Source organism: Botryllus schlosseri, chromosome 13, assembly GCF_051294905.1.
Source record: "Botryllus schlosseri isolate E-star chromosome 13, Bs_hap1, whole genome shotgun sequence".
NCBI classification, from domain to species: domain Eukaryota; kingdom Metazoa; phylum Chordata; class Ascidiacea; order Stolidobranchia; family Styelidae; genus Botryllus; species Botryllus schlosseri.
The window spans coordinates 15988360-16014815 of record NC_137248.1 but is presented as its reverse complement, the minus strand read 5'-3'; the positions used below and the strand labels follow the sequence as shown (position 1 = coordinate 16014815).

Genomic DNA, 26456 nt, shown 5'->3' with positions numbered 1-26456 from the left:
ACGATCAGATGGAAGAGCAACTCAAGACGTTTCTGCCGCTGAAATTTCCTAAGCGGATAATATATATTATAAGACTTTTACATGTAAAAAATATAGATTATAAATTCCGAGAAGATAAGTTTTACCTTTTCTGAATCTAAACATGTTGGACATGATTCTGATCAGGTTTTCGTCAAAATAAAAATCCTGTCCTGATCCGGATCCGGCAAAACAGTAAAATTTGGAATCCGGATCCAATCCTGTTGCCAAAAAATCACCCGGATTCCTGACCTGTTACAATCCAAAATCCTGATCCTGTACATCTCTAAGAGACAGAGAGCAGCCATCGAGCGAATGGAAAGTTGTATGTTCTGTTGAAGATTTCAATCGATTCATTTGAGAAATAAAAACTTCATTCAAGCTGGACTGACCGTCGTGATGACAGAGAAAAGGGCCGCGTGTAAACATTTACCTGTAGATAGTGCTGTTGGTATCTGTGTAGGAAGCTCGCATCACAAGCCAAGGCTCGGTACGGTACCAACAAAGCGAAAAATAACAGTAATGTATGGAGTCATCTGACTGAGGGGCCTCCATGATAAGGAATATGCGGGCATAGAGTGCAAGAAAATCAAGCAAAAATGGAGTAGAGCCAACAATTCATACGAATGTTTTTGATTCCATAATGACATGGGCCAATTGTGACAGTGTGTAAAAGATTGATCAACTGATTGTTGAAATGCTGGTCACAGTCAAGGGGATGGGTGGAGCGGACGTAAACAATTTGAGTTATTTTAAACATTCTCTTCAGCTGTAATGATGTTCTGAAGGCTCCAGGTGCACTGCCAGAAGAATATCAATATTTGGTGGAACCAATGAAGAAAAGATCCCCTGCAGTCGTGGAACAAAAATAAACAAAGATTCCCAGTTCTTGCTGTGATACCAACTACGGTACCAAGTGAAAGACTGTTCACTGTGTTTAGTACTGCATAGCCTACATCATTCATGAATACCACACAAGCTCACTTCATGGAGAAAACGCCGAGAAGTTATGCTTCGTTAACTGTAATCCGCAACTGCCAGACTGGTGCTACTGATATATTTTTATTGCCCCCAGATCATTCATTTCATGTTAAGTATAGCAATGGCTGTAAACCTGTTCAATTAAATACTCTTGAGGTGTTAAATATGCGCCTTGAGATAGATTCCATATCTTTTGAATATCGGCTGAATATATCGGGGTTATCGGTGAAGGTACTGGATATCGGTTTTATCGGTATCGGCTCAAAAATCCAATATCGGTCGGGCTCTAGTTAAGATACGCACCCGTGTTCCACGAAACCAAGCCTATCTCAGATTTAGACCTTGTACTTTTATATTGTAGGATATATGATTTCTATCGCAATTTCCTTGCGCACACTTGAACCATAAAAACCCATAAAGCTACGGTGAATATGTTCACCGTTGGCCGAGTTAATCATTGCATGCATCTAGCAATCAATGAAGATTCAAAAATGAACTTCAAGGATTGATTTCACCACCATTCACGTCACATGAGTGTAAAGCGAATTCCTATCCTATTCATAAACAGCCGGAAACGGGAATAGGCAGTGGGACCCACCTGAGACAGTATTTATTTATCATAACTTGAATTTCGTCTTGGACTCGGTCAAGATATTGCATGTGAAATTGTGCACTGCTCATTGCTGATTTTTATTTGCTTTTAAACTCAACTGAGCAGCCGATACCCTTTCTCCCAAACGTCTGCTCGGTTCGCTCCACCACCGGAAACGAATGTGGCGTGTACAGTTGAAGTTAGTAGTCATAATCTAGAAACCATCTGTTCTACCAATGTAGACATTGTTGGATATTAGGGATGGTGTGAACGTGAGGTTCACGTTCGCGTTCTGTGTGTGAACCTCAGAAATTTAGAGGTTCACGTTCACAAACGAACCTTGGTAGGTTCTGCACTGTGAACTTTTTCATATATATTACAATTTTCACTTCATTATGACATCTTTAGTTGAAATTTATTGCATTTCAACTGCGGGCCACTCTATGCATGGCGTTGTCAGCATAAAAAAATCAACACTAAACGAGCATGCACCTTGACAATCTCAAAATATTTACCTGCTTTGTTACGAAAGTTTGCTCGAAAAAAACAGTTTTCCGTTTGTGGATATTAAGTGACTCTCTGCTGTGTGCTTGACCCGCAATCACACACGATCAAGAGCGAAATACAGTACATGTCGTCAGCGAATGATGCTTATTTAACCAATCAATGAAATTGATATCGTTGTCTGATGTAAAAAATCTAGCAAGCTTACGGGGTTATTCTTGACTTCAAATATTTATTGTATCATAAAAACCAAATCCGTGCGATTGGGGTGTTGTCTACTATCGGTAGCGAGTATAGAAATTGGAAACCCGTTTTACACTCTGCTAAATATCAACCTAGCAATACTGAAACGCCGGATACATTGTCCCGTCTGGCCTAGACTCTCAAGGTGTAAGTTTATATTCCCTTGCAAGTGCTCGTCGAAATTGTTGGCAATGCGACAGAAGATATTGATTTTAAGGTATTATTATATCATTTGATGGCACCAGTTGATACATTTGACGACGTTTAAAACGTCAGTATGTACTTCAGCATTGTGGCATTATATTACCCGAGTCGTCGCTAGGTATCGTATACATCAACATAGGCTATCTGTTACTGCAGTAATCTGCAGTGTTTAGTTTAGTGATTATTATCATTAGTTGATTAGGCGCCGCGTGTTTCGTCCTTTATATGTTGTTACGGCGTCGCCTCTTTAGTGTATTCGGTTAGCTGAATGTACGTTGTTGCTTACGTTATGTGTGGTCGCTATAGACCTCAACTTGTATTCTATTTCGTGCAGGCTTGTCTCCATTATTATAACTCTAACCGCAGGCGACCACTATTTTAAAACCTAGTTTCACGACCTACCTTATTTGCTGTATTCGGGACATTCATTTGTTACGTCTTTCATTCGAATATATCATTTCAACCTTCATCAACGGATCATCGTTTGTCTGGATCGGTCGTGGAATTTGAGTTCAATTAAAAGTGGTATCAATAACTCTCCTTACGTTAGGAGCAGTTACAGTTTTAAAATACACGCTTGTCACAAGAACGGGAGACTGAAGCAATTCGAAGATGGCTTCGAAAGAAAATACGCCAACCAATCAAGAGATGGGTGATCATGATGTAAAGGCATCCGATGAAGCCCATGGAACCATCACGCATGGGGATGTAATGTCCGCTGATGCAAAGGTATCCGATGACACCGTGCATGTGGATGTAACGTCCGCTGATGCAAAGGCTTCCGATAAAGCCCATGGAAATGCGCATGTGGGCGCAACGTCCGCTGATGACGCTAATGTACCGCGCAACGACCGCAAGGAAGGCGAGCATGACGGTGAAGGGCCGTCTGATGTAGCGAAGAAGCGGCCGGTGGCGACACGCGGCAAAAACAAGGAGATAAAGACAAAATTCTCAGAAAGTACTGATCATTTGAGCCGCAGAATGGAGAATTGCTCCGAAATTGCAATGCTTTCAAGCAATGAAAGTGAAGTTGGAGACTCCGTGAAACTGATGTTACAGCACAGAGACAGTTTGAGAGAGATTCTCAAAGTAATGAAAGATGTACTTCCAGATGACGAGTATGCTCCCTATGAAAAAGATTTCAAACATCTGGAAGCTGCAATAATGGAAACGAAGGTCCAAGTGTCACAGCGTCTTCGGGAAATAAGAGCCGATAGACGTTCGAGTTCTAGTCGGTCGAGTCGATCGAAGTCGTCCAAAAACTCGTCGAAAGCCAACAGTGTCAAACCTCACATTCAGAAGATGAGAGATGCCGATGAGAAAGCAGCGGTGCTCAGAGCAAGTTTACCTTTCAAGGAAAAAGAAACGGAACTCGCAGAGAAGATGGCCTCACTCGAGACACGAAAGGCTTTGCTCGAAACGAAGAGAGAGATCGCAACTCAAGAAGCGGTTGCAAAAAAGTGCAGGGAAGTGGAGAAAGTGGAAAATCCGTTCGGTCTGATGGAAGAGTTGGAGGATCTCTCGCGTGAGCCGTCTTTATACATGGAGCCACCAGCGGTTTCACGTCAAGATCAAACAACAGAAATCGCCGTTAACGAAATCCCACCGGCGAGAAATCCTGTTGAAGATCCAGTTGATGTTCGTGACCGACCACAATTTAGTTCTCGCGTGGTCAATGACTCCCGCGTGACGGCCAATGACGCTCGCGTGGCTGATTATTCTCGCGTCGAACCTTCAATCAATACGATCGCGGGACAACTCGCTCAAGCACCGTCTGCACCTCCAGTAACTAATAGGCTTAATGTCTATTCCGATAACTTTGTTCCAATGTTTGCAGATAATGCACAGATTCCGCGTGATCCCGTGAGTAGATCCGGTTCAGCTCCGAAGATCACGGCATCGAACTTGAATGTACGCGGTACTCTCGATGGTCTCCAACGCAACGAGGAGATGCTACTATCAATGATGAGGGAGATGATATCTGCTCAAAGACTTCCAAGCATTCGGCTGTGGAAGTTTACTGGTAACCCTTTGGATTTTCCGAAATGGGAAGCATCGTTTGAGGCGTTGGTAGAGTCCAGAGTTCAAAATACTAACGAAAAAATGAATTTGTTACGGCAATATTTAGGTGACGGTCCCTTGAAGGTTGTCGATGGTTACTTCCTGAATAATACCGAGGAATCGTACTTCGCTGCAAAGAGAGAGCTGAAGCTCAGATACGGTGGCAGCACGTCGATTGGAAGCGCCTTCATCAATGAACTGAAAGCGTGGAAGCCCGTCAAAAGTAAGCATGACCTTCGCGAATTTTCTGATTTCCTGTTGCAAGTTTCAGCCAACAAGGAACGAAATACGGACTTGAAAACACTGGACTATGCGTCTTGTCAAATACCGGCTGTGGTCAACAAACTCCCGCTGTATTTGAAGAACCGATGGATGGACGAAGTTCATAAATACAAACGGGCCACTGGTAACGACGATAGCTACCCGCCATTCGTTAACATTGTCAGATTTATTAAGGACCAATCCGATATCAAGAATCAGCCGGAATTTGAAGTACAAGACAGCGGAAACATCGAGAGCAAACCGAAACCGAAAACAACTTCTTTCGCGTTCAAAGTAGAGAAGGCATGTTGTTTGCATTGTGAAGGAGATCATCACATTGCTGACTGCTTTGAATTGCAAGGTAAATCCATGGCGGAGCGTAAGAAGGTATTTTATGCTCTTTATCTGTGTTTCGGCTGCGGCAACAAAACTGGTAAAACTCACATTTCAAGATCCTGTACCAAGCGAGCAAAATGCTCCAAATGTGACAAAAGGCATCCTACATGCCTTCATCTTGACACAGGTCATGAAAAGGAAGTTAGCACCTCAACTTCTCTATGTACGCAGATATGCGATTCAAATGGTAGAGGAATAAGCAGCGCGCTCATTGTACCTGTTTGGGTTAGATCAAAACATAATGCGAGATGTGAAGTACTTTGTTATTGCGTCCTTGACGACCATTCCAACTCCAGTTTTATCTCAGACGAACTGTTTGATAAGCTTGACCTAGATGGAAAGGATACAGCGATATCGTTGACAACTCTTGCCGGGAGAGACATCAACACGCCTTGCAAGAAAGTCAAGGGTTTGGAGATCTTGAGCTATGACAAGAAAGAAAGAGTTGATGTGGCGACACTTTTCACGGAAAAGGAGATTCCAGTCTGTCGCACCCAGATTCCCAACCGTAAAGTATGCAAGGAGTGGGCACATCTCACTGAGGTATGTGATCAGCTTGTCCCGTACGACTCTAAGTTGGATGTTTCAGTATTGCTCGGCACAGATGTACCGAAAGCATTGCGGCCGAGAGACGTCGTGGCTGGAGGGGACAATGAACCATATGGCGTGCGTACCATATTAGGTTGGGGAGTTGTAGGTCCAATGTGTCTGGACGTTGCTAAGGATTCCGTCATTTGTCACAAAACGTTAATTCGACCTACGGCCCTAGATGACAAGCTTGTGTTCGGTTCGAAATGTAAAGAAGTATTAACACCTCAATCAGTAGGAGCCATGTTTGAGATTGAATTTGCGGAACACAATGGTAAGCATATTCCAATGTCAATAGAAGACCGTAGGTTCGTCGAAATTCTCAAAGAAGGCACATTTCAAAGATGCGATGGTCATTTGGAAATGCCTTTACCCTTGAAAAGCAGTACGGCAACGTTACCAAATAACAAGCCGCTAGCAATAAAGCGAATCGGTCAACTTAGAAAGCGCCTTCTGAAAGATGAGAAGTATTCCGCAGACTATGTGACCTTCATGGAAAATGTCATTAACAATTGGGCTGAGGTGGTACCAGAAACTGACCGAAATATCGAAAATGGCAAAGTGAATTACATACCACACTTGGGAGTTTATCACCCGCATAAACCTGATAAAATCAGAATCGTGTTCGATTGTTCTGCTCCATATTGCTCAATTTCCCTGAATGATGTTTTGTTATCTGGACCAATACTGCTGAATGAGATGCTGGGAGTTCTTTGCAGGTTTCGGAAAGGACACGTGGCGTTGTGCACAGATATAGAAGCTATGTTCCATCAGTTTATTGTATCGCAGCCGTATCGTGATTTTCTAAGATTCCTGTGGTTCCAAGATCACGACATCAGGAATGGACCTCTGGTGGAATACCGGATGAAGGTTCATTTGTTTGGAGCAAAAAGCTCACCAGGCTGTGCTAACTTTGGATTGAAGCGGGCGGCTGATGACGGAGAAGGTCAGTTTGGTCCCGACGCGGCTAATTTTATACGCGACGACTTCTACATGGATGACGGTATTACGTCGAGGGACTCTGTTGAAGAAATCGTGAGTTTGGTTAAAAGCAGCAAAGCACTGTGCGCTAGTTTCAAGTTGCGACTTTGCAAATTCGTTTCCAATAGTGCAGAGGTAATGAATTCTATTCCAACGGAAGATAGAGCGACTGGGTATCGCGAAATAAACCTATGTGATGATATCGTGCCTAACACTCGAACATTGGGGCTAATTTGGGATGTTAAGAATGATTGTTTCAGATTCAACATCAAATTGTCCGATCGTGCGGTGAACAGGCGTTCCATCTTATCCTTTGTCAACTCCGTATATGATCCGTTGGGTTTCATATCGCCAGTGGTGCTGGAAGGGAAACTCATTCTGCAATCTCTTTGCAAAGCTGGGACGGACTGGGATGATGAAGTACCAGACGAGCTGAAGCGCCGATGGGTTGCGTGGTGTTCAACGTTATCATCGATCGAGTCTTTGCGCATTGACCGCTGTTTCAAGCCGCCGAGTTTTGGTAAGATCGTGCTTGTTGAATATCATCATTTTTCGGACAGCAGCTCGTATGCTTATGGTCAATGCTCTTACGTACGCTTGGTCAACGAAAGAGGAAATGCCCATGTTTCGTTGGTAATCGGCAAGGCCAGAGTTGCCCCTCTGAAGCGACAGGTATCTATTCCGCGTTTGGAGTTGAATGCTGCTGTTGTTTCTGCTCGGATGAGCAAGTTCCTGAGAAATGAATTGAAGTTCGAAACGGTAAAGGAGTATTTCTGGGTTGATAGCATGGTTGTTTTGGGCTATATCCGAAATGAGTCGAAACGCTTCAATGTGTTTGTTGCTAACAGGGTGCAAACTATTCATGACCTCACCGAACCTAGCTCGTGGCATCATATCAGCTCGGCGATGAACCCCAGCGACGATGCGAGTCGTGGTATCGATGGCAAAGACCTCACAGATGATTGTCGTTGGCTGAAGGGCCCTGAATTTTTGTGGAAAGCAGGACCATTCGTCGTTGCTAGTGATCACGACTACAAGCCAACCGAACGAGATGCATCGGAAGTAAATGCTGCAATGCGAAAAGCGACTGCGTTTCAGGTAAAAACGGACGAGGAATTTAGTGGTCTCCAATTCATCGATAGTAAACGGTTGGAGTCCATTTCGGAATGGAAAAGAATGGTGAAAGCGGTAGCCAACAGCCTCAGGTACATGAACATATTGAGAAAACAACCCTCCAATTTGTCCAGCGAGTCGATGATGATTTCTGAAAAAATAATAATCCGTTCTCTCCAGAGAGAAGTGTTTTCACAGGAGATTGATGCCTTGAAAAAACATGGTACTGAAAATCATTCGGACCGAAAGAAACAGGGTGGAAGTTTGGCAAGCTTGAATCCCTTCCTCGACGCTGACGGAATACTACGTGTTGGTGGACGTATTAGAAATTCGAGTCAAGATTTCGATGTGAAACATCCTGTGATAATTCCAAGGCAGTCCTTTCTGACACGACGGCTGGTTCGTCATTTTCATGAAGGTGTGAATCACATGGGTAGGTACACAACCTTGAATTCTATTAGACAACGTGGCTTTTGGATCGTTCGAGGTCCATCAGTTGTATCGGAGGTGATACATAATTGCGTGATTTGTAAGAAGCTCAGGGCAAAGATGCAGAACCAACAGATGGCCGACCTCCCGCCAGATCGACTAAAAGAAGAAGCACCATTTACCTTCTCCGGTTGTGATGTCTTCGGAGCATACTACATCAAAGAAAGGAGGTCTACAGTGAAAAGGTATTGTGTTGTTTTCACGTGTATGTCTTCGAGAGCAGTTCATCTGGAACCGCTGAATACTTTAACCACGGATTCGTTCATAAATGCTTTGAGACGGTTCATCTGTCGGAGAGGAGTAATCAAGCAATTGCGCTGTGACTGTGGAACCAACTTCGTCGGCGCGAGTAACGAGCTTGAAAGAGAATTGAAGACGATGAGTCAGCAAAGAATTAGTGAATTTCTGTTGTCGAAAAATTGTGATTATTTCGAGTTCAAGTTTACGATACCGCATGCCAGCCACATGTCTGGATATGTCGAACGTCAAATTAGAACGATAAAATCGGCCCTTGACCCATTGCTGAATAACTTCGGTCACATGCTCTGTGACGAGTCCTTCAGAACCTTCCTTTGTGAAGTTGAATGTATCGTTAACTCGCGACCATTAGATGTTTCAAGCATTAATGACCCTGCTCCCGAACCTTTGACTCCGAATCACATATTGACTTTGAAATCCAAAATTGTTCTCCCTCCACCTGGTGTGTTTCAAAAAGATGATTTTTATTTGAGACGCAGGTGGCGCCGAGTCCAGTACATGGCCAATGAATTTTGGAATCGGTGGAGAAAAGAGTACGTTCAATCCCTGCAACGGCGACAAAAGTGGACAAGCGTCATGCGGAATCTGAAAGTCGGTGATGTCGTCTTGCTGTCGGAAGAAAATCTGCCACGAAATCGCTGGAAACTGGGCAGAATCGACTCCGTTTATCCTTCAGATGATGGGTTGGTGAGGAAAGCAAGGATACTCGTTGGGCGAAGAGACTCCAACGGAAAGCCGACTTATCTGGAGCGGCCAATACACAAACTGATATTACTAGTTGAATCAGACTCGTGGTCGTTAAAGACGGAACAGTAGCCGCTATGTTCACTGTGCATGTGCATGCATCTGTCTCGTGTTTAGTTTATGACATCGATGATTGAATATTTGTGATTTCTGTATGCTTATCGTACGTACGTATACGTGTCTTTAGTTCTTAGTGTGCCATGTATTTGTGGGTCGATCCCCGACGATGGGAGCCTTCGAATTAATTTGTTTGCGAAACCACAATTTCATCAAATTGCAGTTTCGGAGGAGCCATGTTACTGCAGTAATCTGCAGTGTTTAGTTTAGTGATTATTATCATTAGTTGATTAGGCGCCGCGTGTTTCGTCCTTTATATGTTGTTACGGCGTCGCCTCTTTAGTTTATTCGGTTAGCTGAATGTACGTTGTTGCTTACGTTATGTGTGGTCGCTATAGACCTCAACTTGTATTCTATTTCGTGCAGGCTTGTCTCCATTATTATAACTCTAACCGCAGGCGACCACTATTTTAAAACCTAGTTTCACGACCTACCTTATTTGCTGTATTCGGGACATTCATTTGTTACGTCTTTCATTCGAATATATCATTTCAACCTTCATCAACGGATCATCGTTTGTCTGGATCGGTCGTGGAATTTGAGTTCAATTAAAAGTGGTATCAATAACTCTCCTTACGTTAGGAGCAGTTACACTATCACTTCACTGAAATGTATGATTAGAATTAGCACTATGACGTCACATGACGTCATGAGGTTCACGTTCTCGTTCACACAGAACCTTTCAAAAAGGTTCGCGTTCACACGAACCTGAACCTTTCAGAGGTTCACGCCATCCCTAGTGGATATATCTGCTCTCATGCCAAATTAATTTGGATTCGTGAGGGCTGGCTGCGATAGAGCGCCCACCCATTGATCATTCCCATATGGGCTTGTTGCATTGCATCTGAAGATTTTGATTATGATCCCATAATACTGCTTCGTTATTCCCATTACTAGACCCGTGTGTATGCGCTTTGATGTAAAGATTGTAAAGCAGTGGTTCCCAACCTTTTTGTCTTCATTCCCCACTTCAGATTTATTCCGAGCCTGCATTCCCCACCCGGACCGTAACAGCTCTTTGTCAGCCCCGCCAAGAAAACGTTGGTCTTGGGTTCCCAGGACCCCCTCAGTCCCGCTGAGCCTGTACGCTTTTCCCTGCAACTTATCAGCTGCATTGGGTCTACTGTTCAGTGCGTCGCCTTACTACGACTAAACGCTCGAGGCGCGAAAAATTTATGTAATTCGTGTTTGAATTGGACAATATGATCGGAATTTCATATATTTAGCTATCAATTTTTCATCCTCCCTCAGCTCACGTAATCAGATTTACCGGTAGAGCTGACGAAGGTGTGTTGGAAAAGGTAAATAAGCTAAAAGCTAAAGCTAAATAAGAATTGAACATCTTCGGGCGGACCCGTTGGTATATTGACTTCGTTACATATTATGCTATTTCGTGACATCCTATATCTGTTATGTCAAAAGATATGGAATCGCCAAAACTAAAAGGCACACACGATTTCAAATTGGTATTGCTTTACTGGCAAATTATTTTTTCCTGCGGGATCGCATATGTCCTGTGGGGTTCATATCGCTAGGACAGGATCATTCCGCGCCAGCCATTTGAAGCCAGCCAATTAAATATATATATTGTATATATATCGAAGTTTTTGGTCACCACAAGGGCATTCCTTCTCGGCCAAGGTCTTCTCGCTGCTGATCGTTCTGGCACACTTCTCGGAGATGCATGTTACATGGCCTATAACTTCATATGCCTTGGTGCGTCGTGGCGCAGTAATGGCCGACGCCGAAGTCTCCATTTCTATCAATTCTACGTAGTTTCGTGGGGGAAGGGTAACCAATAATCAGATATTTGCCAATATTAAATCGCGCACCCAGCGCGATAATCTTTTGAAAAAGTGACATAACTTTAAAAAAAACTCAAATTTATGTTAATTCACGTAATAATTTCGGGCCCCTTCGAGCTCGCCCCCTCCCCAATTGGGGGATTGGGGGTGCGGAAGTTACGGTCCTGTTCCCCACTACCCAGCAATATTGTCGTCACAGAGCAGCTATTTGCTGGTTTGACTACACAAGACACACAACCACGCCAGTACGCAAAAAATCGCCTATAAATGCAACATAAAACGAATTGTGAACCGATACCAGTAACGCTCATAATTTCGCGAAAGCGGTATTTCACGTCAAATTATTCGTGCTGGATACGTTTGTGACGCCATCATAGGCCAGCCAGAGTCAAAAACGAGGTTTTGTGAACAACACGCAATATAATTTATTTAATAATATATTCCAGAGCAGTGAACTGGTAGCGGTAATTGCGCATGTGTCTCCGTGAATATGTCGACTGTCCTGTAGATAATTTTGAACAAATGCGTCTATTCCCCACCAGAAACCATTGAATTCCCCACCAGTGGGGAATTCCCCACCGTTTGGGAACCACTGTTGTAAAGGAAGTCTGAAAGAGAGGATACGTACCTCAACTGTGATATACGACGATCTAGTCGTGATACGTAAATGCAACTTAATTTCTTTTTTCGTAGTCTACATCTGCACATCCGAAGACGTCTGTCTCAAGTGACGTCTGCGGCTGCTATGCTACGACTCGCAGAAGCCAAGAAAAATGTGAATGTCTCGTTTTACCGAGTTCGCATCGGAATATGAGAAAAATATCAATAAGCAGCTGGTATTGAATTTGATGTGCGACCTATATGATATCAGAGAGATGGAAGTAAGTAATTTTTTGCGAACGATTCAGCTGTGTTTTCCTCTCTCTTGCAAAACGCAGTCCTAATATCATGAATCACATTCAACGCGCACAAAATTCACATCCATCACTGCAAAGAACGCTGATTGTTGGCCCATGGTATGTTCGATTTAAGTTCTGGTGGGGCGTCGTCCACAATGTCCAACTTTACCCTGCGCGTAATTTACTCACTATCATAATCATTCGATTCACAATCACAATCATCCTTCCCGTAACAAAATGATTAGGAATTGTGTGAACGTGGGGTTCACGTTCGCATTCTGTGTGTGAGCCTCGGAAATTTGGAGGTTCACGTTCACAAACGAACCTTGGTAGGTTCTGAAATGTTAACCTTTTTCATAGATTACAATTTTACCGTCATCATAACATATGTGGTTGAAGTCTATTGCATTTCAACTGCGGGCCACTCTATGAATGATGCTGGCAGCATAAAACAATCAACACTAAACGAGCATGCACTTTGACAATCACAAAAATTTGGTTCCCTACTATTACCGAGAATGCTATTACCGAGATGGACATTACCGAGAATGCTATTACCGAGAATGGACATTACCGAGAACGGACAATACCGAGAATGGACATTACCGAGAATGGACAATACCGAGAATGGACATTACCGAGAATGGACAATACAGAGAATGGACATTACCGAGAATGGACAATACCGAGAATGGACATTACCGAGAATGACATTACCGAGAATGACATTACCGAGAATGGACATTACCGAGAATGCTATTACCGAGAATGGACATTACCGAGAACGGACATTACCGAGAATGGATATTACCGAGAATGTACAATACCGAGAATTGACATTAGCGAGAATGCTATTACCGAGAATGGACATTACCGAGAATGCTATTACCGAGAACGGACATTACCGAGAATAGACATTACCGAGAATGGACATTACCGAGAATGTACATTTCCGAGAATGTATATTACCATATCATCGTAACATATATGATGGGACTGACACTGTGTGGATATGGTATCGAACACAGTGGACTTGGAGACAACCAAAGTAACCATAGACTATAACCACATTACGTACAGATTACGTACTATACTACGTACGTGTAATGCACTAGCGACCAACATTTTTACCCTTCGCTACCATTATTGTAAAAAGCACGGGCGTAACCGATTCCATTGTCAGCAGCAGATAGGCGGTTGGTGGGATTCCTGGGTTGAAACGATAAATATGACACAATTAAAAATGTTTGGCGCGCTGCAGCATACGAACAGTTGCCGAGCCCTGAGCTTGATTATGAGCTTATATTCCACACTCATCACACTTCCTGTCCTATTCCCAGCTTTGACGGCTCGTATCAAAAGGTGACATAGGATTAGTGCTATACTGTCTCGCCTCTCCTTGCCAACTCGTTACTTCTAGGGCTTGCAGAAATAAGAGACTGAGTAATTTCGGATGTACACTATCCCCCAAAAAATATACTCTACACTCTGGAGAACAATCATTCGTTCAGTAGACCTGAAGTTTATTATTTATATGGCATGACTGACATATAAATACAACGAAACAAACGAAGTGAAAGACACTCTAATTGACTTTACACGAGAGATTCGGATGGTAAATATGTAATAGCGATTGCCATAGATTTAGCATCACTTAGGTCTATTGAAACGTAAAATTCGAAAGCTTGCAGAGCTCTGCTCCGTTCTCAGAAACCTCAGGTACGAGCAGGGCTCCGAAAGCTGGTGATTTCAGATTCAATAGACACGGCGTTACGCTAAATCTGTCTTGATCGCCATTACATATTTACTCAGTTAAGATTATGTGCCACTCTCTTCAGAAAAGTTTCTGGCATGGTGTCATTCGTCCATGTTTCCTCACAGAGTCGCTTCAAATTTTCGCTCAGTGTAACGTATTTCTTCTTTCTTGTAGGCGGTTCTTGGCCAGAGAAAGTTTGAATTAAGTCCACTTGCTTTTGTATGACATCCTTCCTTCAAAAATATGCCATGTTTGTAATTAGTATTCCATGTATATGCCTGAATCTTAGGGCGGAGATAATAATGTTAGCTGATCCGGGAGAATGCTAATCATGTGATTAAAACTGATTTCTCTTTTTAATATTTTTTCGGATATGACGATAAGGGGTGCGCGAAATTTTTCACTATCATCAAGGGGCGCGCGTGTCTAAAAAAGTATGAGGACCGCTGATCTACAGCAGCATGCAATAAAAAACTTACTTAATACATTCTAAAAAACTCCAAATGCTCACGTGGCACCCCCCAACCAGTACGCCTAAGCCACGATGCCATCCTTCAACGGCGTTGTTCGTTCGGTGCATGTCATCGATGGTACGTCGCCGCACGTTCCACACGCTGGGTGGGAATAGTGCCCGCCTGACACTGCCTTGTTGATGGTTTGTGCTACCTAACGCAGAAAAGATAATGATTGAAATATGCCTATATTGATATAATTGTGCTACAGGCTACCTATATATGTATCTCGAAAATAATTAGCCAAGTCATCGGCAATACTTGGCCAGCCGTTGGCAGAGGAAGTCAAGCTACGAAAGCAACGTTCTACGTCTGACTCCGGCACAAAAGCCAGGGCCGTCAAGGACTTTACCTGTAACAAAACCTCAAGTTATTATCGCTAGCGATAACGCCATTGGCTATGCATAGGCTTGCCTGAATGGAGAAGTCGCGATCAGATAGATATTGAGTTTTCAATCCTAACTCCTGCACCTTTCTTTGTACACTTTGGCTGAGATGAAACAGGCACGCCGTAATTTTCACATTCGGAAATTCATCAGAGAATGCCCGAATGGCTGCCAATTCAAAGTCGTGCATAAGGGTTGTGGGCTGCAATGAAGGCCTTTTTTGTTTTAGCACCTGTTAATAAATGCATCATTATTTGTTATTAGCCTTAAATAGTTGATTACGTAGAGATTGTAGAGTAGAGCAAACTTCTAAATGTAGGCCTACCACTATATAAGCTACGGATGGTGTGAACGTGAGGTTCACGTTAGCGTTATGTATGCGGCCTAGCGTATAAATGACCATCGCTGTCAGAATACACTGTATGAATACCAGAAAAAGCAACAATACCACATGTGCAAATTGTGATTATTCAACTAATCAATTTTTTAATTCAACGAAATTTAGGTAAAGAATGCATCGATGTGAAATGTAAAATCTAGCAGGCGTACGGGAGTTGCCTTGATTTGAAATATTATCATGTAAACCGAATCTGCCCGATTACGGTGTTGGCTATACATCAATTTCAGCATTCGAACAAGACTTTACTCGGTTTGATAGCTATACGGCTGTACGGTACGCAGTCGAGCGCACCAACATAGGAAAGTTGTTGTGATAAGCATGACTCGCGGCTGGCGTAATTTACGTCATTTCGGCAAAGGCATCACGTAAGGCAGTGCGCATTGTAATTCGAGTATAGTTGGTATTTCCTGCGGACGTTTACTCTGCCTCATATAAGACCAAACTCCATGTCATTGGTCTTATAGATCCTATTGATCGTACACAACCAACTATATGTGTATTTTCCAGCGGCATAGGGCCATCGGAAGTAAATATATTATGTCTATTTAACACTGCTCAAGTGCTCTTACACGCGCTAGTTCTCTTACTTAATATAGTATTGCTGCATTTCATATCAATTTGAAACATCTTCCGCGCGACTTATATTCCATATAAGTGATACAGCTATTCATTGAAGTCAACAGTAACTTCGTATTTCATCCAAAACTTATGATACATTTGTTTGTTATTACAAGCTGTTATTACAAGGTCGGGCGAAGTTATTACTTCCGTGACTCACATACCTATTTGTGCAGTGTTAGCACTAGTCCCTGGTACTTTACGCAAGACCAAACTCCGTAATAATGATCTTTGCTGAAGTGCTGGACCTCATCTCACTATGTGTGTAATTTGCAACTGCGTAAAGCAATCGTATGTGAATATATATGGCTTTATTTAACGCTCTTAATACGCGCGCGAGTTCTGTGGCGTAATAGAATATTGCCATATTTCACGTCACTTTTAGGCATCTTCTACACGACTAGTTTTCAACTAAAAGGTTTACATAGACTCTTACGATCAACAAATTTTGAAACTTTGGTCAAATCTATTGCACAAACCATAAAATATGAGGGGATGCTTTGATTATAACACCAATGAATTTATGAGAAGACTTAACAAATGATAAATTCATCACGTTTTCTAAAATCTTTTTCACTTCAGACAATATCGATAATAATTATTTATTTCCCAATAGCAATTTTTTTTCGGCTCCATACTAGCAAAACAGATTCTCGCGAGCATAATATCCATCACATTCGATCCAATCCGAGTGAAGGATATATAAAAAGTGGCGTAGCGGCGTCATACACTCGCACAACAATGACTAATGGGTGGTTTTCTAGCTTTTCCATCGTCAAAGGATCAAATAAAGCTATACTGAAACATTTTATTGAATTAAAACCATTGAAGTCAAATCACTATGGGCAAGCAAGAAATTCCCATGCAAAATTAGACTTTCGCGTTATGACGTCATGCCATTTTTCAATTCACACTGCTACTGATAAAAATGAGGGGCAGCAAGGCAAGTTAACTATGGGGTTTGTTCTTTTGCTAAATGACCAAGTTTAGACGGATAATAATTTCTATTACTTAAAGTAGATTATGTAAAGCACATCAAAATAACATCTTTATTTAAATGTATTTTTTCATGAAAGAACCCTAGATTTGCAGAATTTTGATAAAATAAAATATACTAGAACACCAGGTCACGTCAAAATCCAATAAATGTAGTGTAAAAACACTAGGAGTGGCATCTCTGGCCTGAAGATTTATATAAACCCATCGAAAAGAAATTGTTGCTAAACCCACTACCTGCAGTAGATCTTTGTACATATTGACGTCTTTATGCGTCAAGAGCGCGTAAATCCCATGAAACGTTTCATGGCCTTTTGTAAAATGAATCGTGTACATCTGGCGGAATAGATTTGGCACTGTTTTAAATGTGCCGTCAGCGTGCCATTCTGTGTATCTGGTGAATAAATGAGTATTCAGCTGAAGAAAAATATCCTCTCACGATATATGTAGCCTAGTTCCGCTACTTAGATACATTTGCTACAAAGTTGTTTAATCACGCCTAAATGAAACGCTAATTATGTCCTTACTTTTCCATGTTGTCCAGTAATTCCTCGTTTGAAAAGATGACATATCTCCTATTAGAGTCTATTCTATATATCCTATCTCCTATTAGAGTCTATTTATCTAAAATATGCGTGTTTTTATCTTAATTTACTGATGATATTTAAATCTAGACCTCTGGGGACATGAAATCGCGCGAATCGCGACGAAAATATTCGACTTGAATAAATATCCTTCAACAAACGACCAACGAAATAATCTTGGGCCCCTTCGATCTCTTGCAATCGGGGGCTTTGGTGCGGAAGTTACGGCCCTCGTAGGCCATAGGCTAAAACTCCTGTGTATATTTTGATCATCCGCTGCTCCATTCGCGTCGCGAAACACAATGATCAAATCCCCGCGTCCACTGTGTTTTAGTTTCATTATTGTGGGGAATAATATAATCATTCTGCTGGGCTAGCTTCAAACAATTCATTAATGAAATGGAGAAAGATTTTTATAATATACGTGCTGTGAAATGTACATTGTATGTCTTGTACCAAACCAACTGAAGTTGCAATGTCAGAATATCCAATCCAGTCAAACAATCAATTCATGTAACTGTTACATTATGTTCAATGATTTCCAGGCCGGACATTTTAAACCTACTCCAAAGATCAATGCGCTCCGCTAAATCCTCAAACCATTACGATTCGTTGCGGTGGTGCAGTATACCTTCATCATAAGTTGCTGATAATTTTCAATTATGGCTATTTTTGTCTTACAATAATACGACCTGGCGAAGTACAATAAATCTATACGTCAATTACACTTCATTCCGAGTTTATTGCACCCCCTTTCAACGGCATACGACATATGACTCTACCGGAATACTACGTTACTTCAGCATTACCTTCCAGTTATCATATAATCGAAATTACTTTAGTAGCTGTTAGCCGTGGGTTGTCATAGTCAGTGGAAAATGCCACCGTTTGTCCCTCCCGTTTTCGATTTGTACATGCTGACTTCATACGTGCCACTACGTCTCATCAAAGTCGGATGAAAAGTTCATGAATATATTTCTAGCATTTAAAATAACAAATAAAACTAAACTTGCATTAATTCTAAAATTTTCTAAATAGCCTTGTGGCCCACCTCAAAATCCTCTGTGGCCCACCAGTGGGCCATGGCCCACCCTTTGAGAACCCCTGGCCTAGACTAAGGTGGGTGTCTGATCTCTAAGACTATTCCAAGTCGTTTCGTCACCTTCTTATCTTCATTGTATCGCAGTTTTGTGGTGTTTTGAAATGATGAAAATAATAATAAACTGATACGGATATGCATCATCTAGACCGGTAGTTCTCAACCGGGGTTCCGCAAAGCATTTTCAGGGAGTACGCGAAACCTCTAAATTTGCAAATGATTTATAACCTAATATCAGGGAAATCGTGAGGCAGTTTCGCTTCATAAGTGCAAAAGCTTCAGGACTCACATCAACAGAACGGGGTTTGATATGAAATATATCGTACTGTGCAAACTCCTTTTACTTGCCAATAGCTCACTGATACTAACATTTTGCTGCTTAGAGATGTTATGTTGGGGTTTGTGTGAAGAAAAGTTACAGTACTAAAAGATCAGTCAGGGTGACTTTGAAATGTTGGGATTTGAAGTTCTTTGTACCCGCAAAATTGTAAACATTAGTTTGGGATAGAAATTACACACTATAAATTCCTAATCCGTCCCAGCAAAGTTATTGAGACCTCGCCACGAAATATCTTTTCTTCTGTGATACACAATATACATAACCACTATTCCAGATTTTCGAAAATCACTTTCTCAATATTGGGGCCATGGCCATGCATATGTTGCGAATATATCCAAAGATATCGTCGGAAGCTTTTACGCGTTAATAGTATATTCGCGACCACCTATCTTTGAGGAAACCTATTTTAGACAGTCGTTCATATCAAATCACATGCGCGGATTTCACGAAATGCAGCTACAGAATTCGTTTTGAAATATTAGAAGTCTACCGAATTACGACATATATCATGGTGATATTTCAGGAAAATACAGTTTTTCCGGTTTAGCTCTCTGCATTTAATGTGTGCACAAGACTGATGACGGTTGCGTAATAATTGAGCTAAATTTGACTTTACCTTGAGTCCATATTCGCGAAGTTTCAGCCTGCTGGTGCCCGGCGTTTATCTTGATCTCCGAACGTCATACCATAAACACTCCTTGTCTATCTAGCTACATCTCTCATTTTTTAACATACGTAAAACAATGATGGAAATTTTGAAGGTTTCGTAAAAACGGGTGTATAAGTCAAAAATTGCGATTTTTCAAACTATTCCGAGCCCGATCGGTTCGGTTAGTCTGTACAGCAAAAGGGGAGATCGCTTATCTGGGACGTGAGGTCGCCGAGCATTAGTGCGCCAAAGTGTATTGTCGTTAATCGTCATTCTCTGTAATAACATTCTCGGTAATGTCCATTCTCGGTAATGGTCATTCTCGGTAATGGTCATTCTCGGTAATAGACATTCTCGGTAATAGCTTTCTCGGTAATAGCCAATCTCGGTAATAGCCATTCTCGGTAATAGCATTCTCGGTAATGTCCATTCTCTGTAATGGTCATTCTCGGTAATAGTATTCTCGGTAATAGACATTCTCGGTAATAGTATTCTCGGTAATAGCCATTCTCAGTAATAGTCATTCTCGGTAATAGTATTCTCGGTATTGTCCATTCTCGGTTATGTCCATTCTCGGTATTGTCCATTCTCGGTAATGTCCATTCTCGGTATTGTCCATTCTCGGTAATGTCCATTCTCGGTATTGTCCATTCTCGGTAATGTCCATTCTCGGTATTGTCCTTCTCGGTAATAGCATTCTCGGTAATAGCATTCTCGGTATTGTCCGGATACGCAAAAATTTTACCTGCTATGTTACAAAAGTTTGCTCGAAATAACCAACGTTCTGTTTTTGAATATTTAGTGACTTTCTGGTGTGAGCTTGACCCGCAATCACTTAACATCAAGGTCGAATTACGCTACATGTAGCGAGTCAGCGAACAGACTGACTTGAAATTGATATCGTTGTCTGATTAAGAAAATCTAGCAAGCGTACGGGGTCCATCTCGATTTCATATGTTTATTGTATCATGATGGATGCTACTGCGGTATAACTTGTTAATGGGATAAAACCCGTTTTACACTATATGCTCAACATCAACGTAGCAACACTCAAACGCCGAATAAATTGTCCGGTCTGACCTAGACCGTTAAGGCGTAAGCTTATACCCTTGCAGGTTCTAGTCGAAATTGTTGGCAAAGCGACGGAAGATGTTCATTTAGTCGGAATATTATATCATTTGACTGCTCCACTTGAAACATTTGGCGACGTTTTAAAACTCAGTATGTACTTCAGCACTGTGGCATTATGTGGTCCGAGTCGTCGCTAGGTATCCTGTACAGTGTATACATTAATATATATCACTTCACTGAAATGTGGGGTTCGAATTAGCAGTATGACGTCAGGTGACGTCACGAGGTTCGCACCATCCCTTTAAGTGACCGGTCCTGGCTTACGAGATTCACGAACAGGCAGAACTAGCCGCGGCGATAGCACGACTTATTCATACATTTATTTCGGTTTGCTGCGCAGAAAAATCGCGAAATGTAATTTAAGGAAAACCAGGGTGCAATTCCTTTCTTGTGCCCGAAATCGCGAGTTTGCTGAAAGTTGATGAATCGATTTTGTAGATAATATAGGTACTTTCGTATGCGACTATAAAATAAAATTTTGATCTCCTGTCAGTCATCATGATCAGATTTACCAAAATAGCTGATGAAGGCGGTGTTATCGATAATTTAGAACACGTAATTATTTAGCTCAGTTCCCACGGTTCAGAATAGTCATGGAGTTCTCGCGTGTGTAATACAGGCGGGCAATTGCATCTTGGTTGAAGCATGTTGTTATGTCGTGAACTCATGTAAATATTGTCGCTGCTACGAGGGTATTGGTATCATTTAAACGTACCTGATCAAACTAATATCAAAAGTTCTTACGCGAGGCGCGCGCAATAGCACGCAATTCAATATCCGCATTATTTTAAGGAAAGTAATATTTTCCCCACATTTGCGCTGCGTGGCTCAGATCACAACGACGGCGCTATTCGATGAGGTCCTGTCGATGCCTGCAAATATAAACACTGGAAGTTTCGGCGAACAAGCAGCGGTCATTTTAAGTTACTGTTCTTTGTCGCAGCACATTCGGCTGGTCGCCAGTTAGCCGAAGCATCAAATGTTCCTGTATGTCTTGGCAAGGACATGACTGCCGCTAAAATGCCGATACTTGAAAATCCTGCATCAATAGATTGCATACTCCTATAACAGGGGTCGGAAATATATTTTTCCAAAAGAGCCATATTTCCTTATATTTTCAATTGCAGTTCATAAAGAGCGACAATTAACTGATGTGACACATTTGAATATTCGAGACGTCATGGTGGCTCGAAGTCGATGTTCGCTACATGAGATTTGTCGTTTGCGTCATCTTTTGTGTGTTAAGACTGCGGTGATGTAATATCTCCGCTTCAAGCAAGCCAGTCACCATTATTGGAGCATGCCACACGACTGCCGAATGACAGTTGAGCATGCCACCTATACGAAGTCAGTGGTTCCCTATGTGGGTAATATTGCCTCATAGAAGTAGAAACAGTACAAATGCATAACTACTTGGGTTAACGGATACAACCTATTCGCATAATGCGGCGAAGTATACTATTAACCTTACAGATGACCCGGATGACAGTGGTTATCAATCAGGGGCCCACGAATCATTTTAGGGGGTCAGCGAATCCTCCGAATATACAAAATAGTTGATAATCTACTTTGCATGATTTTTTAAATTAGAGAAATCACGAGGCAGCTTCGCTTCATAACTAGCAAAACGCAAAGACTCACAACAGAACGGCGTCCGAGATGTAATATTCTGCTTTGCAACCTCATTTTAATGGTCAACTTGTAGCGGCTAATAAACGGAGCTCTCGCTTCAAACTTGTCAATAGCCTACTGCTACATATATATTACTGATTACAGATGTTTTGTTGTTTCAGTTCTGGAAAAACATTGTTTGCAAAATCCATTTTCTCCTGTGATATACCTCACGGGCATTTCAGAACAATTTCAAGATGAATCCTTGTTGTTAGCATGGACTAGGCTGGACGTTATGGTCCTTAAATATATGTTTCTCAACGTTGGTGCTATATATGTTGTGATCATACCCGATGGTTTCTCCGGAAGCGTCAAGCGTTATTAACACATCAGCCACCACCTATTCCTGTGGAAATGGATTACTGGCACTCGTTCTAAATAAATCGAAGGCGCGGATGTTCAAGAAACGAACGCGTATGTTAAGAAATACAGCTGCTAAAATCGCTTTAAAATATAACAAAAATCTTCCAAATTTTTATATAAATGGTATGATGTTATTGGCCAGACCATGCAGTTAACATTTGCATAAGACAGATGGCGGTTGCACGACAATGAAGCTGCAACTTTAAACTAAGACCAAGAAGTCCGGGAGAGAGGGTCCGTGACGGTCCAAAGGGGCTCCGAGAGGAAAAATACGTTGAGAACCACTGCTCTCATAGAATACGTCAATATGACGTAATCACGACATGAAATCCAGAGACTGTAGGTTTTTGCCCCACCACCGAAACTTTTCACGAGCCGCCACTGGAAATAGGCAAGACCATGTAGCCAACACCATGTAGCCAAGAGCGTCAACACTCCTGGCTTCAGAGCAATATTTAAGTAAATTTACGTGACTTTTGAAAGACTCGAGAGTCTTCATGACTGGTAAATAAAGACGCTATAAAAGGAGTACTGCATTTTTCCCGAGAGAGAGAGAGAGAGAGAGAGAGATGGTAATCTTTTTCGCCTGCACCATCGAGATGCTTTGACGACGCAGATGCGATACGGCCTTTATAGTAAGGTCATCTAGTCTGCACCCCCAGTTTTTTCTCCTCCATGCTATCCGTGATTGCTAAGCGCCTAGCAGGATAGCCGCGGATACCAGTTTTCGAGTCTTTGGTCTGACCCGGCCGGGGATCGAACCCACGACCTACCGATCGAGAAGCCGGACGCACAACCATTACACTATCTCGCTCCGAAAACAAGAGAAGGTAAAATTTTGATTTATGATTTAATTCGAGAAGAGAGAGATTACTCTTCTGAGTATCAAAATTATGTCCTTGCAACTGTGAGTTACTTTTTTAATCAAAATGATTGTTTCGATTGTATTTGCCACTGTGAATGCGAATCACTCATGTATACTCCCAGCCTTGGGTGAGACTAACTCTACCCTGACTAATTGAAATATTGATATAGATTTCATACCTAAATCAGCTTGTCGAAATTAACAGGAATCTTCATTTCGTCTTTCGAATATCCGGTATCTTATTCGTCTTCCTATAGTTACTAACATGTTCTGATTATCCTGTCGGCTATAACGTATAATAACTGATAACGGAATTAAGCTTTTCGAAAATGAAGAAGTGAAACAGCTGAATGTGACATTGAGGTCTAGAATGCAGAATAGAAGTACGGTGTTGTGTTCAATAACCTTTCGATTGCCTCGTAAACGTACCTTCGAGTACCGAGTAACCCCGAGACCTAGTCAACTAATGACATTTTACTGTAGCTACTAGTGCGGAGCATAGACCAAAGCCGGATTGAATATCCGGCCGGATATTTTCAATTTTGGCCGGACCGGATCCAAGCCGGATCAGTACTTTTTTTGATACGGCCGGAGCCGGATCAGTACTTTTTTGATACGGCCAGAATTTTTATTAATGCGCATTAGGGTGGTTCAAAAATAACCTTTTTTCCTGAATCTTGCTGGTTACTTGATTAAATCGTTAGGTTGCCTTAAAAAACGACGCACACCAAATTTGAATTCATTCCAACCAATATTCGCAGATTTCGTAGAGTTTGAAAATTTTGAATTTGCCTAAAAATGCAAAAAAAATTTTTTTTCCAATTTTCCTTCCAACCCCATGAAATTGTTGCGCTGTCTTCAAAAACGATGGAAAACAAATTTGACTCAATTCCAAGCTGTAGAAGTGGAGTTATTTCAGTTTTTCTTTGATAATTCTGGGATTATCCTTGATTGGTGGATTATCCCAGAATTATCACCAAAAAACTTGAATAACTCCGCTTCTGCAGCTTGGAATTGAGTCAAATTTGTTTTCCATCGTTTTTGAAGACAGCGCAACAATTTCATAAGGTTGGAAGGAAAATTGGAAAAAAAATGTTTTTTGCATTTTTAGGCAAATTCAAAATTTTCAAACTCTACGAAATCTGCGAATATTGGTTGGAATGAATTCAAATTTGGTGTGCGTCGTTTTTTAAGGCAACCTAACGATTTAATCAAGTAACCAGCAAGATTCAGGAAAAAAGGTTATTTTTGAACCACCCTAATGCGCATGACTTTTGTAACTGAATAACTACCAACCACACGTCAGTAACTGCCAGTGCTAAATAAACGAGCAATTTTCACAGAATCACTGTACCGTGGCCAATTTATGAACGGTCATCACAACAGTCATTTCTGACTTGGCATTTTCCCTCCAACATTCTGAATGTTAACATGGAATGGTAACGACCTATTTTGCAGCTTCGTTCCGCTTCGCCTAGGCTGGAGTGGGGAATTGTTTTGCGTAAGCGACTGTAGGATTTCTTGCAATCCAAAAGCTATCTTCCAGAGCGCAGAATGTACTGAATCTGGTCTTGGTCGAAAGATACTGTCGCACCGACTCCGAAAATATAAATTAAAATATGATCAGGCACTGATCCACCTAGAATTCGACCTCCAAGTCTGAAATATCGGCAGCGTTCGAACAGTCGGAGAGTCGGAACGGGTCATTGGTATGGCCATCGTGTCGCGGTTATACGATTGTTCTGAACAATGCACATTTCTGTTGTTGAGGGTGATTTTTCGTCAAAGACTGGAGCGTGACCATATTTTTATCCATATTTTTGGAATCAGTGCGACAATAGCTTTCGATTAAGACCAGATTCAGTAAATTCTGCGCTATGGAAGATAACTTTCGGATTGCTAGAAATCCCACAGTCGCTTACGCAAAACAATTCTCCACTCCAGCTTAAGCGAAGCGGAACGAAGCTGCAAAATCGGTCGTTGCCGTTCCATGTTTACATTCCATAATTCTAGTCTCGTTGTGCAGCGAAATGGCTTGTATTATCCAAGAGAACAATTAAAGATCCTTATGCAGGAGAGAAACCAAAAGTCGATACATCAAGGGCGTGAAACTGACAAGTCTTATATTGTGAAGGATTTTATACCATCATACCATCCAGATAATGCTGTTGGAAGAAGAGTGCTGCTGTAGAGAAGAAAAGAAATTTCAGCAATTTGAAATAGGCTATCGACGAATATGGAATGATTGCATTTGTGTTTAGTTCACCACAGAGATGCGGTCTGATATCACTGACTGAAAGGCAAAGAACCAGGATACACCGGCTTTCTGATCACCCTGGATAAAGATGCAAGCTCCCGAGATATGAAAAATGAAGATCCAGTACCTTCCGAAAAACGAAGACCTGAAAATCTGGTAATTTCAGTCTGTCAAAAGATTATATCGCTTCTTACACCAATCGACATTGACTTTTCCTGCGATAGAAGCTTCTAATGCTGCCAGTGAGTGACTATTTAGTAGATGTGGCAATACCGTTACAAAGAAAAGGTCAGCCATGACCTCTTTCACACGGGAATCAATAGTTACATAGAACAGTTCATGGAAATAAACCGCTTGCTAAGTGCAAGTTGGTATAATTACTTCAGATGAAGGTTGGGCTTGGTCTTTGAGTTTTTAATTTCTGGTTTGTTTTGTTTCAATCAATATTCAATACCAACCTGTGAACTTAAAACTTATTGTCATGTTGTTTTGTTTCAATTTTCAATAACATCCCGTAAGTTCTTGATGCCATGTTTCTTTTCTTTTGCAATATAACCTTTCCCTGTATCGCATAA

The 26456-nt window shown here is 41.6% G+C and overlaps 2 protein-coding genes across 4 annotated transcripts in view; both read right to left on the bottom strand.

Annotated features, from left to right (window-relative positions):
- The window catches only part of LOC145453215 (uncharacterized), a 184652-nt gene that overhangs the window by 142910 nt on the left and 15286 nt on the right, over window positions 1–26456 (bottom strand). The window lies entirely within an intron of this gene.
- Window positions 13761–17081, bottom strand: LOC145454116 (uncharacterized). Of its 2 annotated transcripts, XM_080332139.1 has the most exons (5): window positions 16091–17081; window positions 14937–15140; window positions 14739–14874; window positions 14490–14676; window positions 13761–14243 (listed from the first exon to the last, which is right to left on the bottom strand). In XM_080332139.1, exons 2-5 carry the CDS (start codon window positions 15096–15098, stop codon window positions 14063–14065), a joined length of 666 nt encoding a protein of 221 aa, XP_080188265.1. In that variant the 5' UTR covers window positions 15099–15140; window positions 16091–17081; the 3' UTR covers window positions 13761–14062. The 2 variants fall into 2 exon arrangements, with proteins under 2 accessions (XP_080188265.1, XP_080188264.1); XM_080332138.1 differs by having other exon boundaries at window positions 14937–17081.